Source organism: Leuciscus leuciscus, assembly GCF_965113295.1.
Source record: "Leuciscus leuciscus genome assembly, chromosome: 3".
In the NCBI taxonomy this organism is placed as follows: Eukaryota; Metazoa; Chordata; class Actinopteri; order Cypriniformes; family Leuciscidae; genus Leuciscus; species Leuciscus leuciscus.
The window spans coordinates 28,771,284-28,792,178 of record NC_138727.1 but is presented as its reverse complement, the minus strand read 5'-3'; the positions used below and the strand labels follow the sequence as shown (position 1 = coordinate 28,792,178).

Here is a 20,895-nt window from a genome sequence, read left to right as displayed (position 1 = left end):
GTGGTGTTCTAAATGCACCACTTGTGGCATCGAATTCGAAGAAACTATTAACTCCATTTTTGGGTCTTCATTTATATTGTCAGAATCAAAGAAACAAAACATTCAAAATAAAAAGGAATAATACATATGATTTAAAAAACAACTTTTATTGTTGATGATTACCTTTATTGGCACAACTGACTAGTTTGACTTTTGGTCTGCTCCACACTAGATCTGGGTGATATACAAAAATGACTGTGAAAACAATTTCAAATCTACAGCAATACTCAAGCATATTCAACACCTCAGTATGAATTTGGCTCTATTTTTTAAAACTGTTTTACATTCAAATGTTCATTTAGTAGCACTTTTGTGTTGAATAAATACAAATACAAATGAAACTATTGTACTTGTACTGCTGGGTCTTGTTGCATTGATAGTGGCATAGAAGACATGTTGCATTCCTATAAAAAAATATTAGAAAACTTAGTATCAAATCATCCACAAAAATACTAATAATCTGGACCAGGAGATTCCTTTTTCACAACAAAAAAGACATTCTGCACTGGTTCAAAGTAATCTATTGGCATTGTTTCATGTAACAAATGTATTGAAAGTTGTCTTATGTTACAGGATGTTTTGAACTGGCTCCAGTTTTTACTCTTTAAATAACTGGTCCTTTATGCTACCTCTAAAAATGATGGTAGACGATCATAGAACTATATTAACCACATAAATCTGCAATTGAAAAATATCTACAAACAAAAAAAACAAAAAAAGTGTGCGCTGAAACAATAACTCACTTGTTGATCAGGTTGAGTCACTTTGATTATGAGGGAAGAGAAGTGTACAGTACTGTAACAACACCAACAACTTACACCAAGGCCATGATGATACAGTTATTTTTTGAGAAACTTTTTTGGCAGGTTGTTGTATGTTATACCATTTCACAATCAATTATTTGTATAGTGTATTGCAGCTGTAACAGACTTCAACATACCTCAAACTGACTATGCATGACCTTAAGAAGTTGTTTTGAGACTGCTGAATGCTATGAAGAAGACACCAAGCATATTTCAGATGTGCAAAATTGCTGACATCCAGAGGATAAGGGTATTTTTTTAATCTTTTAAATATGTAGATTGCTATATGGTAGCTTAAAGCACGTTTAATTGATTTTCAAACCTTCCTTGAGTCTTAAACTTTAGAGCAATATCGATAGTCTGAGAGACATTTGGCAGGATTCATTTCTTCAAGTCAGAGTTCAGATCGGCTGGCTCTGTGAAAGATCTGATTGTAGTTTGATTTTCTCTTAGGTTTGTATTTGAGCAGCTTGCTGAAGTCAGTGAGCAATCTCTCCCAGTAACAAGACACATCCTCCATACGGAGATGTTCCAGAATAAAGTGCTGGCCCCTAAAGAAATACAGAGCCATAAATATCATTATAAGTATTTGCACAGACAATGTTTTAAAAGGATAGGTCAGACAAAAATGAAAATTCTGTCATAATTTACTAATCCTCACATCCTTCCAAACATGTACATACTTTTTTCTTTTGCAGAAAACAAAAGAAGATATTTTGAAGAATGTTGGTAACCAAACGAATATCTTCATTTATGTTCCACAGAAGAAAAAGAATATACAGGGTTGGAAGTTGGAACAACATGAGGGTGAGTAAATGATTTTGGTGAACTATCCCTTTAAAGCTGTATATGCCTGACAAACCATTGACAGAATAAAATCATTAAAACCATGAATTACCTCATTGCAATTTCTTCTGCCATTGCATCATTTTCTTTCACAAACTGAAGCAGCTCTCTAACAAACAAACAATAAATAAATAAATTAAATTGTTCAGTACTTACATAACATGAGTAAAGAAAAGAGGCAGTTCTCTGCTGGTGTTCTCATTGACATTTCTATAAACAATATTTCACTTAATTCCCTTGTTTGTCTGATGATAATTACATTTCTTCAACAGGTCTGGAAGAAAATGAGAGTGAATAAACAATGACAACATTTTCAGCTTAAGATGCTATACACAGATTACATATATCCCCCTAATCATAGACTTTCAACATTTTCCAAAATTGGCACTTTGACTCATTTCATTTAATACAAAAATATGGCCATACTTTGTGAAATGCAAAATATTTTGAGCATTAATTTAGATTTGAACCCTTTGGGCTAGGTCTGCTCACATGTCACATTTCACTTTAAGACAGATTTGTTTTTTTATAAAGTAAAACCTTGTGGTTGTTTTATCGAAGGACTTTGCAGAACTAACTACGTAAAGCCCAGTGTGCTGAAATGGAACTTTGTATTTGTGTGTAATACTGTTATTTTCAGTTCCAAATTAATGTATTTAGTTATAAATACAATATAATATATAATTAGTGAAAAGTCATCACATTTATTGTTGAAAAATTACCATTTTGGGTGTTTTAAATTTATTCTGCAAAAACAACAAACTTCTCTTCAATCAGCTAATAGAATTAAAGCCATGCGAATGTAAAACACACCGAACATAATTATCACAGTTGGCACAAAGGGAAATTGTATGTTGAGGTTGGATATCAGCTAGCCTGAGTAAAATGTTTAAGTTACCTGAGGTCAGACAAGTCCTGTTTGACAGGGATGTAGTGAACCCAGGGTTTGAGCTGAGAGTAGAAGAACTCAAGCCACTCTTCCCCGACGTGAAAAACCAGTGAGCCACACAGAAACAGATGCTTCAAACGGAAACTAGCAGCAACACCCCTGAAGTTAAAGAGGTATCTGAGAGAGATCGAGAGAACAGAAAATCTTTAACAATATCTTAAATGCTGGTTCACTGACGGACATCTGATTCAGTGCTACAGCTCTTGCAAAAGCAGAAATGAGGCTGATCATACTTGTATTCACAGTGTTCAATTAGTGGAATTTCCTTCGCCGGGGGTCTACCCAGAGTGTCCTAAAAAAAACAGAAGTTCAAAAATAACAAAGGGCAAAAATGTATTTTGATTTCGCTGAAAATATTAAAGCTTTTCGAGCTTAGTCTAAATTAGTGTTTGTCAAGCCTGTCCTTGTAGGCCCCTGTAAACTGCTTAATAAAAAATTTTACTCAATTTTATTGGTTGGCATGACATGAAAAATCTATTATCTAAATGTTATTGTGAACAATTTATCCATGCATATGTTTTAATTTTTACACATGTTTTGGCCTCATAATGTTTAATCAAAATGTCATAACATAACATAACGTATGCAGGACTTTTCTAATCATTTTGTTCTCTTAAACCAGTCCCAGCAAATTCATGTTCATCTGCCTCCACTTTGGAGTAAAAAGCTCATGATGTGGAGCCCACATCTCAAAATCCAACCAACAACCGATAAAAAGAAATCTCCGGCCTGCATTTTTTTCAAAATAAGATAATCCTTTCGACTCGGATGCATGTCACAAGATATCTTGCTACTTCCATTTAATCACAACTTTAATTTAATTATTCATAATCTAGATTATTTCTAGATGCCTTGTATATTAAGAGTAAACAAACCTTCTCTGACTTCCAGGCCTGGTTCTTGGTGTACTCTGCATCCACAAGGTCAGGGGCTTCTCTTGAGAGAAGGATCAGAGGGTCCCTCTCTGAACTGGTCCTTCAAACATTGGAAAAACTGATCAGCTTTGCTGAAAACAACTCTGCATTGAACTGTATGCTGGAGACACAACAGACCTAGAGCCTCTAAAGAATCCTTTTGGGCTTTTCTTCTTCCAGGGCCATTGTGCAGCTGATCTGAAGAGTGTAAACTAAAAATCAGAATACATCTAATGGCCTTAAAATTACTACAATGGAGTTAATCCTCTGTATACTCTCAAGCATTCAAAAATCTGGATTTGTATAATATACTGAGATGTTGGGATGAGACCAGACTTTAAAAAGAAATGAGACTTTAAATATTCTAATTTGTTACCAACTTTTTCAGGTCATCCCTCATGAGGTCCCATCGGCCTAGTCCAGTGGGGTAGATGGGCCATACAGCAGGACCTCCCTCCCAGAATGTCCATGCAGGGTACATGATGTCCTGGTAGTCTGGCGTCTAAACAGTGAACAAAAAGTATAACTATACTAACTACACGTCAGTAGGATTGTGCGGCATACAGGTACTGGAAAAACATTGGTATATTATATTTCAACTGGTTCCTGGACTAAGTTATCTTTAGAGTCTCATTGTGCTAATGCTGTCAAATACATGCAAGGTTTACATAAACAGAGTTGGTTATGTCTAAAGTGAAAGCAAACATTTGAGAGAAAATCTGGTGCGCGTGTTAATATGCGTGTATATTAGATGTGTCGCGTGCCTGTCTTAAAGCAACAGTAGCCTAATAGTAAACATGCCGCCGCTTGTCCTAAAAGGGATAGTTCACCAAAAAAATAAAAAAATAAATCTGTCAAGGCTTTGTTTTTCAAATAGGGACATTAGTTTGTCTGTAATGCTCAGTCACTTGCAAAATAGTAAAACCAACTTGAAAAAGAATTGTGATAAAAAAATAAAAAAATCGTGAATCGTGATTCTCCTGAAAAAAAAACGTGATATATTTTTGCCATATCGCCCACCCCTAGTGTCAGCTACTGATGTAATGTTGAGAGAACCAAACTCGAAAGGGAACATGCTATGTGTGAATGGCCCCTAACTGATTAAAAGATAAACAGCACATTCTTATTTCAGTGTTGCTATTTATGCAGACAGTTTGCCATGTACATTCAGTTTAGCAGCATTAACAGCCAAGCCAGGGCAGTGTTTCAACTGAACTATGCATATGCACACTGTTCTTGCTTTATCTATGCACATTCAAATAAGTGATGTTTTCTAGTGTATTTCCACTGCTCAGGTAATGGCAATGGTATGACCCATTTTAGAGACTCCCAAATGACATTTTAAAATCAGTCCCTAAATATGAAGATAAATATCAGTCAGTCAAATAAGTATGAATATACTGTAAGAAATTGTAGTCTGCCTCAACCCAGATTCCACCTCAAAATATATTTTAGACTAAACTAGAAACTTCATTTTTGAGATCTTCGACGTCCACATAATTTTTTCTTACAATACATAATCATGAAGAAACCTCTTGAGTGTATGATGCACCGCAACATTATTTTCAGCAAATAAAAGAAAAAATACTGCAAAGTTTATTTTTTTGATTGGTTGGGGCACTTTACAGCCCTTCATCAAATTTCTGAAAACAGCCCCCTTCAGATTGTTAAAAACAGATTAACACTATCTGTGCATAAATTCTAACTGGGTGGGCAAGGCAGACGTTTGGGTGGGCTCAGCACACCCCTGCATGGGTCCTGCTCTACACGCCCCAAGCTAATTAATAAAGAGGGCAGTAGAAGAGAAATTTGGCATTACTTTGCCTACAAAAGTGATGAAAAAGGTGAACGAACAGACCTTACCACACAAGTCATAAATGTTGCTAAAAATAATGTATTGCCTCCGCACACGCTAGAACCAATGATGTTTAGGTCTCATAATATTTGCACTTGCGTTTTTAACTGAATTTGCTTGAATGAATAAATATATTGTTAAAAATTAATTTAGTAAAAGTAATATGAATATTATTAATATGAATGTTTACAATAAAACTTTACAATAAAGCTACCGTCGTCAAAATTTAAAAGGTAACCTGACCTAAAAATATTATATTTATAAATAATGCATGTTTAGCATGTTATCATTACTTGATGCATTAAACTAATATTAACTCAAACATGAATTAATACATTTGTGTATTGTTTAATCTAAACCAAGATTAATAAATGCTGTAAATGTTGATCATTCACTGTTTGGTGTATAACAGCTAATTGTTTATGTAATTTCATTATTTCTCATTTTGACACCCTACATAAAGGGATAAAAGCATATTCAAGGTCACCAGCCTACTATTCCAGAAGTACCATCAGCGACAAGTTTATCTTATTGTTACATTTTGATTATATTGTGCCAGTTTGCACCATGTGATATACAAACTAGTATACTGAGTATGGAGCAGTGAGAACTATTTATATTATTATATTATATTATACATATTTATTCTTGAAAACAAGCAACACATCTGTTACAGCAGTTTCTGCAGTGTTCTTAATATATTTGCTTTCAACTCTTATCTTTTGAGGCTGGTTATTTGTCACTTATTGTATAGATTTAGCATTGAGAGATGCTGTGTCGTCTGCTTCTGGGCGGCCGAGAACTGTTGGGCAAAGCTCTCGACCGCTTCGCCGAATAACCCACCCTGGGAGAGAGAGGCATCCAGGAATCGATGTTTATCAGTGTCCCTCATGTCAGCCAGGTTGAGCCAAAGGTGGCGCTCCTGGACCACCAAGGTGGACATCGCCTGACCAATAGAACGTGCAGTTTCCTTCGTCGCCCGGAGGGCGAGGTCAGTTGGCACACAGAGCTCCTGAGGAGGAGGTCAGAACCTCTGGGTCAGAACCGCCCTTGTGCATATCTATGAGCGCCTGGCCCTGGTGGACCTGCAAGAGCGCCATGGCATGCAGGGCGGAAACAGCCTGTCCACAGGCCTTGTAAGCCTTCGCCGTGAGACCAGATGAAAACTTACAGGCCTTGGACAGGAGGCGTGGATTACCCCGCCAAGAGGAAGCAGACGCTGGACACCGCTGCATCGCAACGGCACGCTCCACTGGCTGGAGATCCACATACCCCTTGGCTGCCCCGCCGTCGATGGTGGTGAGGAGGGAGGAGCCAGCAGGCCGTAGTCTGGCACTATAGGGTGTCGACCACGACCTGGGTGAGCTCCTCGTGCACCTCCGGGAAGAAAGGCACCAGGGTGGCGCACTGAGAACCAGCACGGCCCGCCCCGAGAAACCAATCATCCAACCGAGAAGGTTCGGGACGTGGTGGAGGGTTCCACAAAGCATAGCTACCCACTCTGGATCGGCCTCGGGCAATGCTACGCAGCCAAGTCTTCATCTCCAGAGGAGCGAAGCTCCCCCTCCAATGCTGTGATCGACATCTGGTCATCAGGAGGAGCCCCAAAAGACACGGATGGTTGTTCCTGAGAAGGACCAGTACGTTATTTTGGGGGCTCCAACAGCGGTGAGGCGTGAGGGGCCCACGGAGATTGCCTCGGCGGGGAAGCCCTCACAGTAATCCTCAGATCACCCTGGCTAAGTGCCGAAGTAGGCCTATTCTGCGGGGCAGAATGGACACTAGATCGGGGCATAGGCGAGGGGACTGCACCTCCCTACAGGTAAGCGAGTCTCGATCTCAACGCGGTCATAGTCATATTCCCATAATGGGAACATGAACTATCCACAAAAGCTGCCTCAGCATGCTGAATTCCCAAACATGAGAGACAACTATTGTGGCCGTCTGCTGGCGCCAGGGAACGACCATACCCAGAAACGCACAAGCAGAATGACATCCTGAAAAGGACGCAGGGTCACGCTTGTGTTGCTCTTTTTGTGAAGAACGAAGAAAGAAAAGAAAAAACAATACTCTTTCCACTACTTTCACAGTGCTGAGGCACCCAGGGAATGGCCGCAGTGTACAGCAGTGCTGTAAACACTATCAGACAAAACGCCAACCGATACCGACACAGAAATAAGCTTGCTGTGAAAAAGCAGTTGAGTGAGCTTAAGCTTGCGGCCACTTGCTGATCGCGCCGTCACACCAACACTGAAAGAGAGACTTCAATGCTATTGAGTCTTGTAGATTCTGAAGTCAAACAGAAAGCTCGGCTCCGAAGTGAAAGACAATGTGTGCGTGCGCCCGCTTCCTGTTTATACCTGCTCTGCGGGGCGGGGCGCGTGACGCAGTTCACGCACGCCAACGTTCATTGGCTCGTTCTGTAGACACTCGAAGTTGATAGGGCTCCCTGAAGTGATCCAATTACATTGTCACGTCAACGTTACGTCGAACGTGAGCGACTGAAAGGGAACTGGTAAGGGAAGCTGTCAAGTGGCTTACAGCCAAATTAAAAGAGTTGCAGCTGTTTCTGCCAAATACCGGTTGCTTCCTACAGCTGACAACTATCTCTTGTATTCTTCATCTGTCCGGGCTATGGAGGACGGTGGCAAGATGCAAGCCTTTTCTGACTAAAAAATATCTAATCCCGGCTAAACATAACTCTTAAAGTCTCTCAAAACCAAGTGGAAAAAAATGTGTTATGATCTGATGAGACCAAGATTGAACTTTTTTGGGTTTGGCACAAAAACAACACAGCACATCAGCAAAAGAACACCATACCCATGGTGAAGCATGGTGGTGGCAGCATCATGCTTTGGGGCTGATTTTCTTCAGCTGGTACTGGGGGTTTAGTGGAGGAGGAGGGAATTACGAATAGCTCCAAATAGCAGTTGATTTTGGCACAGAACCTTTTACTACCTGCTAGAAAGCCAAGAGAACTTTGATGCATGATAATGATCAAAAACAAAAAAATGGCTTCAGCAAAGAAAGATTCATGTTTTGGAATGGCCCAGCTAAAACCCAGACCTGAATCTTGTGGGGGACCTGAAGAGGGCTGCGCACAGGAGATGCCACAATGACAAGTCAATGAATGTACCAACTGATACCAGACTGTTGTAATAAAATCAAAGGGCGCTTCAACTAAGTATTAGTTCAGGGGTATGCATATTAATGCAGTTATTAATCATCTGTTTTAACAGGGGTGTGCCGGTGGATCAGTGTTAATAATGTAAAGGCAGAGTCACAAGTAATACAAGTAATGTAAATTACCTTAATATAGTCAAGCTACTGATATACCATAAAATCAATTTAAGTAGATTGTTCTTAGGTACTTTGTTGGGGTACAGGGTACACACCTTACTGAAGGAAAGTATAGGCAAGACTGGCTGAACCCATCCAGGAACCTGTGGATAGTCACGCACATTAATCACCACCTCCAAATCTGGCAACCTGTCAATCACCATTAGGATGAAGTGCTCAACACCACTGCATCTGCAAAGAAAGGATAATTGTCTGATATTCAACACCTATTTGCACATGAGTCATGACAGGATCATGATTTTACGAAAAAAATTACACTTCACCAACCTTGCTGGAAACATGCAGCTTTGTTCTCTGTACAGCTTGTTACCTATTATCTGGTAGTGCGTACCAACACCTCTTTGGACTGTGTCTGCCATGAGCCCCTCATATATGCCATTTTTAAATGGCCTAAGGTCATCTTTCATGACACTGCAATCAAAAGAGTGATAGAGGAAAGTCTACATTATACAGTCTTTCAACCTGTACAGCTGCACGTATAGGGATATTCTATTGTAAGATACTCTTTATATTTGCTGACCTCAGATGACAGCTGCAGTTCTCCTGACTGCATGGCTGGTAATTATTTGTGGCTTCTGTGATCCACCTGATGAATGACTGCCAACGTTTTTCTGAAAGAAAGAAAGAAAGAAAGAAAGAAAGAAAGAAAGAAAGAAAGAAAGAAAGAAAGAAAGAAAGAAAGAAGTGTCTCGAGATTTAAAACTTGGTTCACACAGTGATCATCATAACATAACATACACAATCTGTTCATTAAATATTTAGCCTAAAGACACAGACCGTTGACAACTATAACAAGAAATGCTGCATTTTCAAAAAAGAGAATATCAAAAAAAAAAAAAACAGATTTGCAGGGTCTAACCTTACAGAGAAGCTAATGCTAAGATATCTCAGATACAGAAACGCAATGTATGAAGATTCACAAATTAAAAAACGACCGCCCAAAGGATCGATATCAGCATCAAAACAAAATTCTGCAGGTTCTCACCGTTATCAGAAAGGCAAAATTCAACTCCATTCAGCAAAAGAAAGAAAGACGGTGTGAGCAGCCATGGCAGCTCCATTTTTCTGCATCAGTTAACCGTGCTTGGCTCGATTTGAGGAGAAATCGATCAATGTACTAGTATGGTCTGACACTATATTAAAAGTCCCCGCCTCGGCTCCATAGACATGTATAGAAAGGCTAGATAGCTTACCGGCGCTGAGAGCCAATGGGACCCGACGACGTCACACGGCGGCCATCTTAGGACAGGTCCGCTCGTCCAGTTATAACATTAAAGTCTATTGTGCATGTAGTGCTGAAATAACTATATTTTGCTCAATTTTCAACCGATTTTCAAACGGCTTGGTGTGTCATAAACGTCAGGGATGCGGCTATTTAACTGCATACTTGTGAAAAATTATAGCCACAAACGGCATCAGCACAAATCATAGCCACGTTAATAAGGTTTGTAATAAACCAAACCGTTTGTAAATCCGTCAAGAATTCAGCAAGTTACGAGCATTTTAGTTGGCGTATGTCACTCACCTTCCGTCCACAGCAGCAGGGAGCAGCAGCGCAGTCTCCTGACCTAAGATGGCCGCCAAGTGACGACACAGCTGACTCCGCCTTGAGCCATCTAGCCTTTCTATACATGTCTATGCTCGGCTCAACATGAATGCTCTTAAATGTCATGTAGTGTTTTGGATCTCTCAACATGACAGGGTTTCTGCGGGTCTTAAAAAGTCTTAATTCACCTTTGCACAAATGAAGGCATTAAAAGGGTCTTAAATCAGAGCAGAAAATCTTAAATCTACATTTTACAAATAGATACATTAGCCTACTTGAGATGCAAATGTAAAATTAAGTCTTGAAAAAAAAAGGGGGGAAAAGTGAATTTATGCTTAAAACAAGAACAAATTTCTGTCAATGAGTTATATGAACTTCCCTTTGAATTGTTTTTTTTTTTTTTTTTTTTTTTGCCCAAAGGCAGATATTTATGAACAAACTCAGTTCATTTAAATCAATTTCTCAGAACACAAGACTTCATATTGTATGTCATTTTATATCTCAAGTAAATGTATTTTGATTTAAGAATCTTTAGACATTTGCACTGGAAAACAAGACAAAAATAGTCAACAGAGAAAGAACATCACTTTTTTGCGATGTGATCAGAGAGTACAGTAAAAAAATATTTAAAAAAATCCATATTCTAGTGGTTGGGATCAGGGGCCGGTTGCATAAATGGTTAAGACTAGTCTTACAACTTATTCATAACTTTTTTTTTTTCTTTATGACTGTTCATAACTGAGTCAGTTATATAAAAACGTAGATTAGTCTAATTTGATACTAGAAAGTAGGCCTAATACTGATTGTCCCTTGACTCAACGCTAGGTGGTCATAGTACTTAAGACACAAGCTGTGTCCCAATGTGAAGGCTGCATCCTTCGAAGGACTGCAGACTTCAAGGATGCAGCCTATGCGTCCTTCGAAGGACGCACCATGTAGCCTAGGATATCCTAATTGCGCAACCAGGTGTTTCTGATCACCGCTCCTGGCGCCAAGCAAGGTTGCGAGAGGACAGCTGCCATCCTGATAATTCATTTGATATAATTGAGTAAACAGCTATGGAGCCAGAATTGGCTATTGTCATTTTTATGTTTTATATTTTACTGGAGGGACATGGTGACCCAGCTAGCAATTACATTTGGCCCGGATCCGTTTTAAGCCCCTTGCCTCCGTTTCTATCTTAGAGACGTTTTCTGATTGTGAACCAGATCCGTGCCAGATAGAGGTTTCAGCTTAAACATTCTAACTTCCATCAGTTCAGTATTTATATCATAAAACAGATCTGGCCCAGATCACTTTTCCCATAGGTAACCGAAAGACATTAGCTGTGTCTGACACTGATTTGGTCCAGATCTGCAATATGAATCTGAGCCGATACTGTTTTCACATAGGCTACACTGGTGTGGCCCGAATCTGTGATACATATCTGAGCCAACTGCATTTAAAAAGGGGCTAAAAACTGCTCTGGCCCATATCTGCAAAACGGATTTGAGCCAACACTGTTTTGACAGAGACTACCTGATGTGGACCACATCCGAAATACTTTTCTCAAACTGTGTGAAGAACTCCGTGGAATAAACATTTTCAAAACAACATGGTTACCTGTCTGCATTTTTTTTTTTCTATCTAGAGCATGAGATAAATGCATTGTCATTGAGCTGAGCAATATTATCAGTGTTTAAAAACTATACAGCAACATTTTGTGATGCTATAAGGTCCGTTACAGCACACACTGTAAAAAAAGTGTAATTGTACAGGTAATTGTCTGTATTTTTTTTTACAGATTTTTACCGTTTTGTCATTATTACAGCAAATATCTGTCAAATAAAAGGTATTTGCTGTAATTTAAAGGTCCACTGTTAAATTTGCAGGTAATTGCTTGTATTTTGGTTTTACATCAATTTTACGTTTTTTAAAAGGAACTTGTCTGTATTTTTACAGAGTTATGTGTAATTTTACAGAAATGATTAGGTAATATTTTACAGATTTTTTTCTGTGAAATTAGAAAACAAAGTAAAGAAGGTATAACTGCGGAAATCTGCATAGATTCAATATGTTTTCCTTACAGATTATTAAGTATGTGGGGGTTAAAGTGAGTTTTTTTAAGGTTAAATAATAGTATTTGTACACACAGTACCCTATTAGGCTACAGTAGGCCTGTATTGCATTATTTTTATTTCACATTTTATTTTATACTCATTTTGATCATTATTTCATTGTCTTATTCTCCCATAATTTCATGTATATTTTATGAATATTTTTCCAAATCTCCGTTGCTGCACATTCAGGGCTTTGTTTTTTTTATTTTTTATTTTTTATTCAGGGCTTTGTGTGTGTAAGTGCGCGCGCGCGCGCGATGACGCAGATTCAAATTCGCCGCCATTACTTTTCCGCTGTTTACTCCCGCGGCCCGCCCACAACGGTTAACGTTAGCTGATCAGTCGAGTTTGGGTAAGCGGGAGATTTGAATTCAGTCTACTCTCGTGAAGTGGATTGTGAGATCAACAGTGGTTCAAAGCAATCGGATTCGTCAAGAGGCGAGCAGCCGTGAGCAGGAGCTGTTGTCAGTCAGTCCGTTTGGATTCTTTGGAAATAACGCCCTTTTCAGTGAGCCTTGTTCGTCACAGCGGACATCATGCCAACCGATCACCGGCTGAGGTAAGAGTCTCATTATACTAAGTTACATGTGAACGATATTTTATATTACATTTGTGTTACGTTTACAGTTTTCAAGCTAACGGTAGCATTCTTAAATGATGTTCTGTCATAACTGGCGAGAGCTGGAGGGCAAAACACTGAAAATGTAGCATCATGCGTCTTTACATTTTCCATCTGTTTTAAGAAAGATCAGTTGAACCCACATCTCAAAAGACCTAAAACAAGCTTTCGTAGACTTGTTATACATATCAAAGTCCGTTTAATTGTGTATAAAGTCTTTGTTTTAGGCGATAGTATCTGTCAGTAAATCAATCTCTTAAATGGCGGGACATTTTGAAACACTGCCTGGAAGCTGAAAACTCTTCTCTTAAAAAATATCCTCGGTTTTAATTATAGTAACCACGTTTTTGGCGGATTTTTATTACCATTTTTAATAACCACAGTTATACTACAAATACAAATAGGCCTACCATGTTTTTTCTTTTTTTTTCTTTGTGGTTAAACCATAGTTAATTTTCGTAAGGGTTAACATGGCTATCTCAAGACTGGTAAGAAAACGAATTCAGTAAATACTGTACTTGATGATGATACAGGAAAGCACATGAGACTAGAATATGAACACAACATGATAAATTGCATATTCTGGCTGCATCTGCTTGCCAACACGTAGCTATAGAATGCATGTGTATATTAGGCTTATAAAATAAAAGTTGATAGAATGTTTGTGTTCTGATGAAGAAAGTAACGTATCTACATTTTGGATGGCCTGGGGTCATCATAGTAGCCTTTTTCATAGGATACTTTTGATCATTGGTTATGAAAATTGCATTGATCCAGATGAACAGACAGTTACACCCCTAACGTTAGGTGTCTCGTCTCAGCTCAGCTCAAAACTTCACTGTTAGCCTTTCCTGTTCAGCTTCCAGATCATAGTTTTGCATTGTCTCAGTGGAACATATTCTTACATGTGTAAATGTAATACTGAGTTGTTAATTATTTTTATTTTTTTTATGATTTCAGGTCAAGTGGAAAGCAGAATGATCATGGCAAACAAGGTATGGGAAGAAGTAATTTAAAATATTGTAATGGCCGAGTCTTCTGATTCCATATGATTGCACTAAAAGTGGCAGAAAATTTAATTTGTTTTATACTATATTTTCCCATATGAATATTCATTTGATCCTTGTGAGGCCACTGGAGCTGCACAAGGTTTGGTTTTACTACAGTAAAACCACGATTGTGTTAGATTCCACCCATCTATTTAATTTTTTTTTTTTTTTTTTGTAGCGTTACTAGGCTTTGTCATTTAGAAACATGACTTTTCCTACCACTTAATGACACATATCTCTACTTTTCATTCCAGCCAGAGGAACTGACGGTTGCTGCTCGCATCTCAGCCTACCTGATGGAAAATTCTTGCTGGATGAATGACCTTCACCTTCAACTCAACCTTGCCAAGACAGAACTGCTTATGGTTTCAGCCAAACCATCCTTGCTGTGTGATCCTGCTGATTTGGCTTATACAACATCAGAAAGATCCGGCCCTTCCTATCGGAGCCACACAACTCCCTCTAAGCTCTTGTTCTATCCAGACTGGACTATTGTAATGCTCTCCTGGCAGGCCTTCCAGCATCAGTCAAACCTCTGCAACTGATCCAGATGCTGCAGCAAGACCTAAACTCACTGCTTCAGATCTATGTGTCTCCAGAAGCTTGTGTTCTGCAAGTGAACGGCGCCTTGTGGTGCCATCATCCCAAAGAGACACAAAATCACTTTCACTGACCTTTACCTGGACTGTTCCCTGCTGGTGGGATGACCGGCGCAACTCAACACATTTTCAAGAAACTGCTAAAGATCCATCTTTTCATAAACACTTGACCCAATAATACTAAATCTTTGTTTTAATAAAAAAAAATATACAAAAAAAATGTGCACTGTGCTACACTAACTGGGACTTGTCACTGCACTTGTTGCTTCTATTGTTCTCTTAATTTTAAGTTTGGATAAAATGTAATTGTAAATGTTTAAAATAAGTTATATTAGAGTATAAAGGCATACAGCAATTGTCTTTTAATGTGGATATTTTTACATGTTCTAAATTATATACTAAGATTGTATTTCCTATCATTCACGCATCTTGATGTTCAGTGTTTGTTTAATGAGTAATACTGTAAATGTGCAGGTATTCCGTACTTGTACGTTTAGTTAATTTAACAGAAATTGACTGTACATTTGCTATTATTAAGTACTTAATTAGAGATTGGTCAAAGTTGTGAAACTGGATCTGCAAAAATTAAAACTGTAAATATACAAACTTTGTATTTTAATGTATGTACTTATTGCATTTTTAGACATAACTTCATAGTTATTTTACACAGAAAAAATAAAAAATAAAAGATAATTACTGTAGATAGAGCATTATTATAAAATAACTTTATGTATGCCTAGGTAGCATAGGTTACTATGATACCCTAACTGACAAAAATGCCGAAAATAAGGCAAAAGGACAATCCAGTGGTGATTTAAGTGGAATCGTAACACATCTGGCACAGCTCGGGTAGGCGGAATCGTTTCACGCACCCGTTACGCATCTGTAACGGGATGATCAGGCGGTGCTGGATCGGCGCTGGCACATATCCGCAACAACCCCTAAAAACAGACCAGAAACGGCTTCGGCCCGATGTGCGTTTGGACTCAGGAACGAGTCCGTGAGGCGGATGCGGGCCAGACCCGGCTCTATCGTTTTGCGTTTGCGGCCCTGTTCCGTTGCAGCGTCCAGTGGCTATCTGGGGAGGATGTTTCAGCCCCGGCGCTGCCAGGTCATGTATTTTCGGTTTAGCCCTGTTTGAATATAAAACCCAATTGAATATAAAAAAGTCCAGTATTTCTCGCGCTCGTCATCGGCAGCTGTCACAGTTGCCAGGCGACAAGAACAATCCTCCGTAGGCTAGACCGGTCCCAGAGCCATAGAGAGAGAGAGTTGCGACACTCCCATAGACCTCCGTTGTAAATAATGGCGGCGCTTTTAACCGCCTACTTCCGGGATATGAAGATCGGAATAGTTCCAAACACTGTCATTTGGGCGTTGGACACCATTCACTTACATTGCTGCGCGTCGAGTTGTTCCAGAGTTAAGTTGCCGAAATATCGACCTCTTTTGAATTGTCAACTGTCTATATTGTATCAGAGGCCCTTTGCGATGCTTATACTGGTCTTCATTTGTACATGCACAGCGTAATTATTTATATTTTATGTTGGTTGTTTCAACCAATTTTCAAGCACTGCCTGCTAGCTAACGTTAGTTAGCTAGCGCGACTTCGTCAGAGTTCGGTAATGAATCGCTACCACCTTTATAGCAACTTTTATTTAATTAAATTTTTTTGGGATATACTAACTTTTCATTATGTTATTATTGTCTTGAGTGAAGCGGCTTGTGAGAACAATGCTGGACCTTTAGGATTGTTATGGCCATCACCAGTCCTGTCTGTTTCATGGATCACCTGCCCCTGGTTTTTGTTTTTCTTGTTCACACACACAAGCACACATTTTTGTTGTCTGTCATTGTTTAATAAAAAATATTTTATTTGAAAACCTTCATTTGTATCAGCCATGCTTAAATTCGTTTTTAATCTGTTATAGTTTTGATAATGTGTATGGCCTTAATCTTAAAATAATATTCTTAGTCTTAACATGATCATGTTTCACGTTGTGGTCCTGGGGGTGGCCACTTTCATCAGAAGAAGTGAGCTAGCTTCTAAGCGAATTCTGAACGGACCGCCACGGCAGACCTCTTTGCGTGATCACGAAGGTAGGCTAATGGCTGAATCAAAATTTATAAGCAAAATCACGGGAATCAATAGCCTAATAAAGCAAAATCACTGGAATCAATAGCCTAATACAGCCCAGTTGTGCTAAAATAAATATCATGAGACGTCCATCATCAGATGAATGATATGGAAAAGTTAAGTTAGAGCCGCTAAAGCCAGTGCTACTACCCATGCGAACATGAACACTAAGCTTTTCCCTCCAAAAATATAGCCTAAAACTTATCTCCAAATGCAAAACTGACATTAACAAAATGCAATAATGTAATAACAGCTGAAAAAGTACTTGGGTGTGTGTTTTATTTTATATTTACCGTTCAATAATGCAATCGCTGCTGTCTGTCCCATAGAAGAACATGACAGCCAGCGTACGTTTTGGAACTATTGGGGCTTACATGAACCACGTGACAGCCATAGCGGCGACATCAAAGAGTGTCGCAACTCTCTCTCTCTATGGCTCTGACCGGTCCGAGCTCCAGATGCGCCCTTTGATATGGGACGCAGCTGTAGTTAGCAATAATTTGTTAATATTGTGACAATAGACCTACATTTTGTTACTTTAATTTTCGGAACTGCATATTTCGTTAAGTATTCACGTACAAATGTGAAGTAACCTACTGAAGTAGCCTACTTTTTTCCCCTCACATATGATTTTACATTAAACTACACAAAAGTATATAATGTAACAACCTTGAAAATATTCAGAAATAATTATAGTTATTAAAAGTACTTTTTTCAGAAATATACTTTTGGGAAAAAAAATGAAAAAAACTCGGTGACATGGGAGCCGTCGATTGAGTCAGCCCTGCAAACCTGTTGGTAGACAACTTAGTCAAACACTCTGGAGACCATCCCAGATGATGTCCCACCAGCAGAGAGGCCTTACCAGGGTCTCTTGTGGAGCCCATCCCGGTCCAGCAGTACACCAGGGTCTCCCTGCTCAGCTCAATAAAAGTCTACATCATTTTTTTCTTATTTTATGTACTGTAAATGTTTTTTGATATGTTTAACGTATATTGTTAATAGTTGGAAAAATTACTTTAATGTAGCCCGTGGAACAAATGATTTTCATTGACCAATTTTATAAAAAAAATTTAAAAAGGGTATAGCCTACAAGAATTTGTTTAATGTAGAAATTATTACTGTCATTACAAAAATCAACAATGTCCAGAACAATTCATTCTCTTTTATTTACACATTTAAAGTTGCATAAAAATAATGTACAGACTTTTTCTTTCCTTTTAAAAAATAAAAGTAAAAAAAAGTTAAACAAGAATATGTAGAAAAAAAATAATATATTTTTCAATCATTCTCTCAAGAAGAGAAAACAGCCTGTCCATCCTCTCCCTACTCGCCACGCCTCTGCCTTCGTGCTGGTGCTCCTGCTGCTGCTGCTGCTGGTGCTGCTGCTCCTGGCTCCTCCTCACCGTGGGCACCCACTGCTGAATTCGGCCCTGGTGTGTCCTCAGGAATTGAGGCAATGATGACAGGGGGGTTGGTGCAATGCATCTGCCCCAACATCTCATCCATGAGGACAAACCAGGGCCACGTTTCAGCAGTGGGTTTCCCACTCACACCCTCACCTGTCCCAGGACATTGCAATCCTAAGGGCAGAGCAAATTAACCACGGCTTGTTAACAACAACAACACAATACATTTCAGCAAAGACGTGTGTATTAACTTTCTTACTTTGTATTTTTTTTTCTCCTGAATTGCTCTAAAAAAAGCAGAAAAAGGAACTTAACACAGGCGTGCAATCTTAAGTGCATTGTTAACACTGCAAAATATGACACATCAAGACATGCATACAAAATACTTCAGAAATCATAATTTCTGGCAACTCAAATTTGGTTAAAACCTTTAGACATAGCTTTCATGACAGCACTACAAAAACACATAAAAGTGAAACCCCATTGCCTTATCTAATGCTTTTCTTATTGTTGTGGGCTTTATAGAGTGAGTGATATTTCTTATAATACACAAGTGAGATAGACTAGTGCAAATATTACAAATACGTTTAGCACAAGTTTTGCCTCAAACTACCTGACAAATGAAGCCACGCAATGGTGACGAAGGAGTAAAGATGAAGTTTATGAGAAACTTTAACTCTGGTTTCGCTAATCTATTCGAGTAAATGAAAACATAATACTTACATTTAAATGTGAATTTGCTGTCCACCACCGAACTCCAGTCTCGGCCGCCTTTAAAAAATAAATAAAAAATGCTGTCGTCAACGGCGCGCAATGACTTTTGGGGTAGAATATGGTAGGATAGCCATAGATATCATATAAAGGCTAGATGTCTTAAGGCGGAGTCACTTCCGGCATCACCGGCGGCCATCTTAGGACAGGGCTCTGTGAATTAAGGTGAGTGAGCAGCACGCACACAAATCCTCTTATCTCGCTGAAATCTGGACGGATTTACAAACGGTTTGGTTTCTTACAAACGTTATTAACGTGGCTATAATTCTGAATGCTTAAACATTTTGAACATAATTATTCATATGTATGCAGTATAATAGCTACATCTCTGACGTTTATAACAAACCAAACCGTTTGAAAATCGGTAGAAAATTGAGCAAGTTATGGTTATTTAAAAGTACATGCACCATGTTATGAGTGAGCGAGCACCCTGTCTTAAGATGGCCGCCGTGTGCGGATGTCGAGCTCCATTGGCCAGCAGCGCGGACGAGACATCTAGCCTTTATATGATATCTATGAGGATAGCTATGGGCCGCTTAGGGGTGCTTCTCATTTCTTATTTGTGCATCCTCGTTTCCTTTCCTCGCTTCCTTTCCTCGCGTCTCAGCTCCGCCCCCTGTAGGATGCGAGGGAAGGCTGCAAGGAAAAGACGCGAGGACGGAGGAATCGAATGTAACTTTTTTTTATACATTGGAATACTTGATCACTCAAGCGTCACTTCACAGCGTCATCAGCTGCGCTCAAAGGATCTGCCCTTATGTTGTTCAAGTTTGTTTATTTAAGAAATTCATAATAAATAATAATAAAGCAAGATACCCTGTTGAAATATGTGAGATGTGTGGTTTATTTAAACTGCAAAGGTAAAGTATAAATTAAAATGATTGTGACCGATGTGAAGGGGGAGGAGAAATTAGACGTGCGTCACGTTTAAGTCGATAAAACTCTTCCGCATAGGATACACCTGTGTATCCTCGCTCGTGACTCCTCAGGAAGCCTCCTCACTCCTCGATCCTCGACTCCTCGCGGTGCAATTAGAGAATTGAGATGTCCTTCAAGATGGCTGAGCTCGATCGGTTTCCGGGTCATAGGATGGAGGACGGAGGAGAGAGGAGTCGAGGAGGGATATTGAGAAGCACCCTCTGATCCTTTTTATGTATCCTTTCTTTCACGGGGAAACCAGAGCCATAGAGAGAAAAGGCTTGTTCGACTTCATACAGCTCTGCGCAGACCGATCGGCGGCTGACTTGAAGCAGTACATGCCGGTTAGAAATTTTGTCCGACTTGATACAGCGCCGACGCCACGTGACTGTGACATATGCCATCAAAGTACCGCGAGAGCATTTCGAGAGTAGCCGGAGAACTCAGCCAGCGCAGCTTCTCTTTTTTTATTTTTATTTTTTTTATTTTTATTTTTTTATGTCATGGGACCTTTATTTTTTTTATTATTATTTTTTTTTATTAATGCTGAGAACGGAAACATACAAAAGAGAAAATATACATCACATAATATCAACAATAATTATAAAACAATTATAAAACAATAGCCAGCGCAGCTTCTCAAGAGCGGTTGCAGGAGGGCTGATGACGACACAGCTGTCCCACGATTGGCCGGATTCACCGCATGACAACGATCACGTGTGTTTCGTGTTTATTCAAACACCTTTAGTTACTCTAAAGCTCACAAATCAGTTTTTTATAACAGTATACCCAGGTAGCAAACAGACGTTGGGCCAACGTCAATATTGGTTGGTTACGTTGGCCCAATCTATCTGACAGAAATACAACATTGGGCCAACGTTGGTGTGGTCAGCTGCAATGGCCCACCACTTCCCTCAAATATATGCATGCAGCATTTCATGTTTTACCATTCTTCCCAGTAAACATAGGGAAAAGAGTGTCT

The 20,895-nt window shown here is 39.1% G+C and overlaps 1 protein-coding gene and 1 long non-coding RNA gene across 3 annotated transcripts; both read right to left on the bottom strand.

The window, feature by feature from the left end:
- Positions 1-125: 125 nt before the first annotated feature.
- On the bottom strand, positions 126-9,897 carry poglut1 (protein O-glucosyltransferase 1). Of its 2 annotated transcripts, none has more exons than XM_082165425.1 (11): positions 9,752-9,897; positions 9,287-9,377; positions 9,034-9,177; positions 8,802-8,937; positions 3,932-4,053; positions 3,690-3,749; positions 3,513-3,612; positions 2,871-2,929; positions 2,587-2,754; positions 1,741-1,797; positions 126-1,393 (listed from the first exon to the last, which is right to left on the bottom strand). In XM_082165425.1, exons 1-11 carry the CDS (start codon positions 9,825-9,827, stop codon positions 1,237-1,239), a joined length of 1,170 nt encoding a protein of 389 aa, XP_082021551.1. In that variant the 5' UTR covers positions 9,828-9,897; the 3' UTR covers positions 126-1,236. The 2 variants fall into 2 exon arrangements, 1 of the variants encoding a protein (XP_082021551.1); XR_014204724.1 differs by lacking the exon at positions 1,741-1,797 and adding an exon at positions 1,845-1,962 and having other exon boundaries at positions 1,257-1,393.
- Positions 9,898-17,931: 8,034 nt separating this feature from the next.
- On the bottom strand, positions 17,932-19,063 carry LOC309495573. Its single transcript, XR_014204717.1, has 3 exons — positions 18,948-19,063; positions 18,484-18,511; positions 17,932-18,398 (listed from the first exon to the last, which is right to left on the bottom strand). It is a non-coding gene; the product is annotated as an uncharacterized lncRNA (long non-coding RNA).
- Between the last annotated feature and the right edge of the window lie 1,832 nt (positions 19,064-20,895).

Excerpts from the sequence above, each read along its gene's own strand:
- poglut1 (XM_082165425.1), bottom strand. The coding sequence starts at position 9,827 with ATGGAGCTGCCATGGCTGCTCACACCGTCTTTCTTTCTTTTGCTGAAT. Across the intron at positions 4,054-8,801 it reads CTATACTTTCCTTCAGTAAG|ACGCCAGACTACCAGGACAT; the intron begins GTGTGTACCCTG and ends TTCACTGTTTAG. Across the intron at positions 3,750-3,931 it reads ATGAGGGATGACCTGAAAAA|ATCAGCTGCACAATGGCCCT; the intron begins GTTGGTAACAAA and ends TACACTCTTCAG.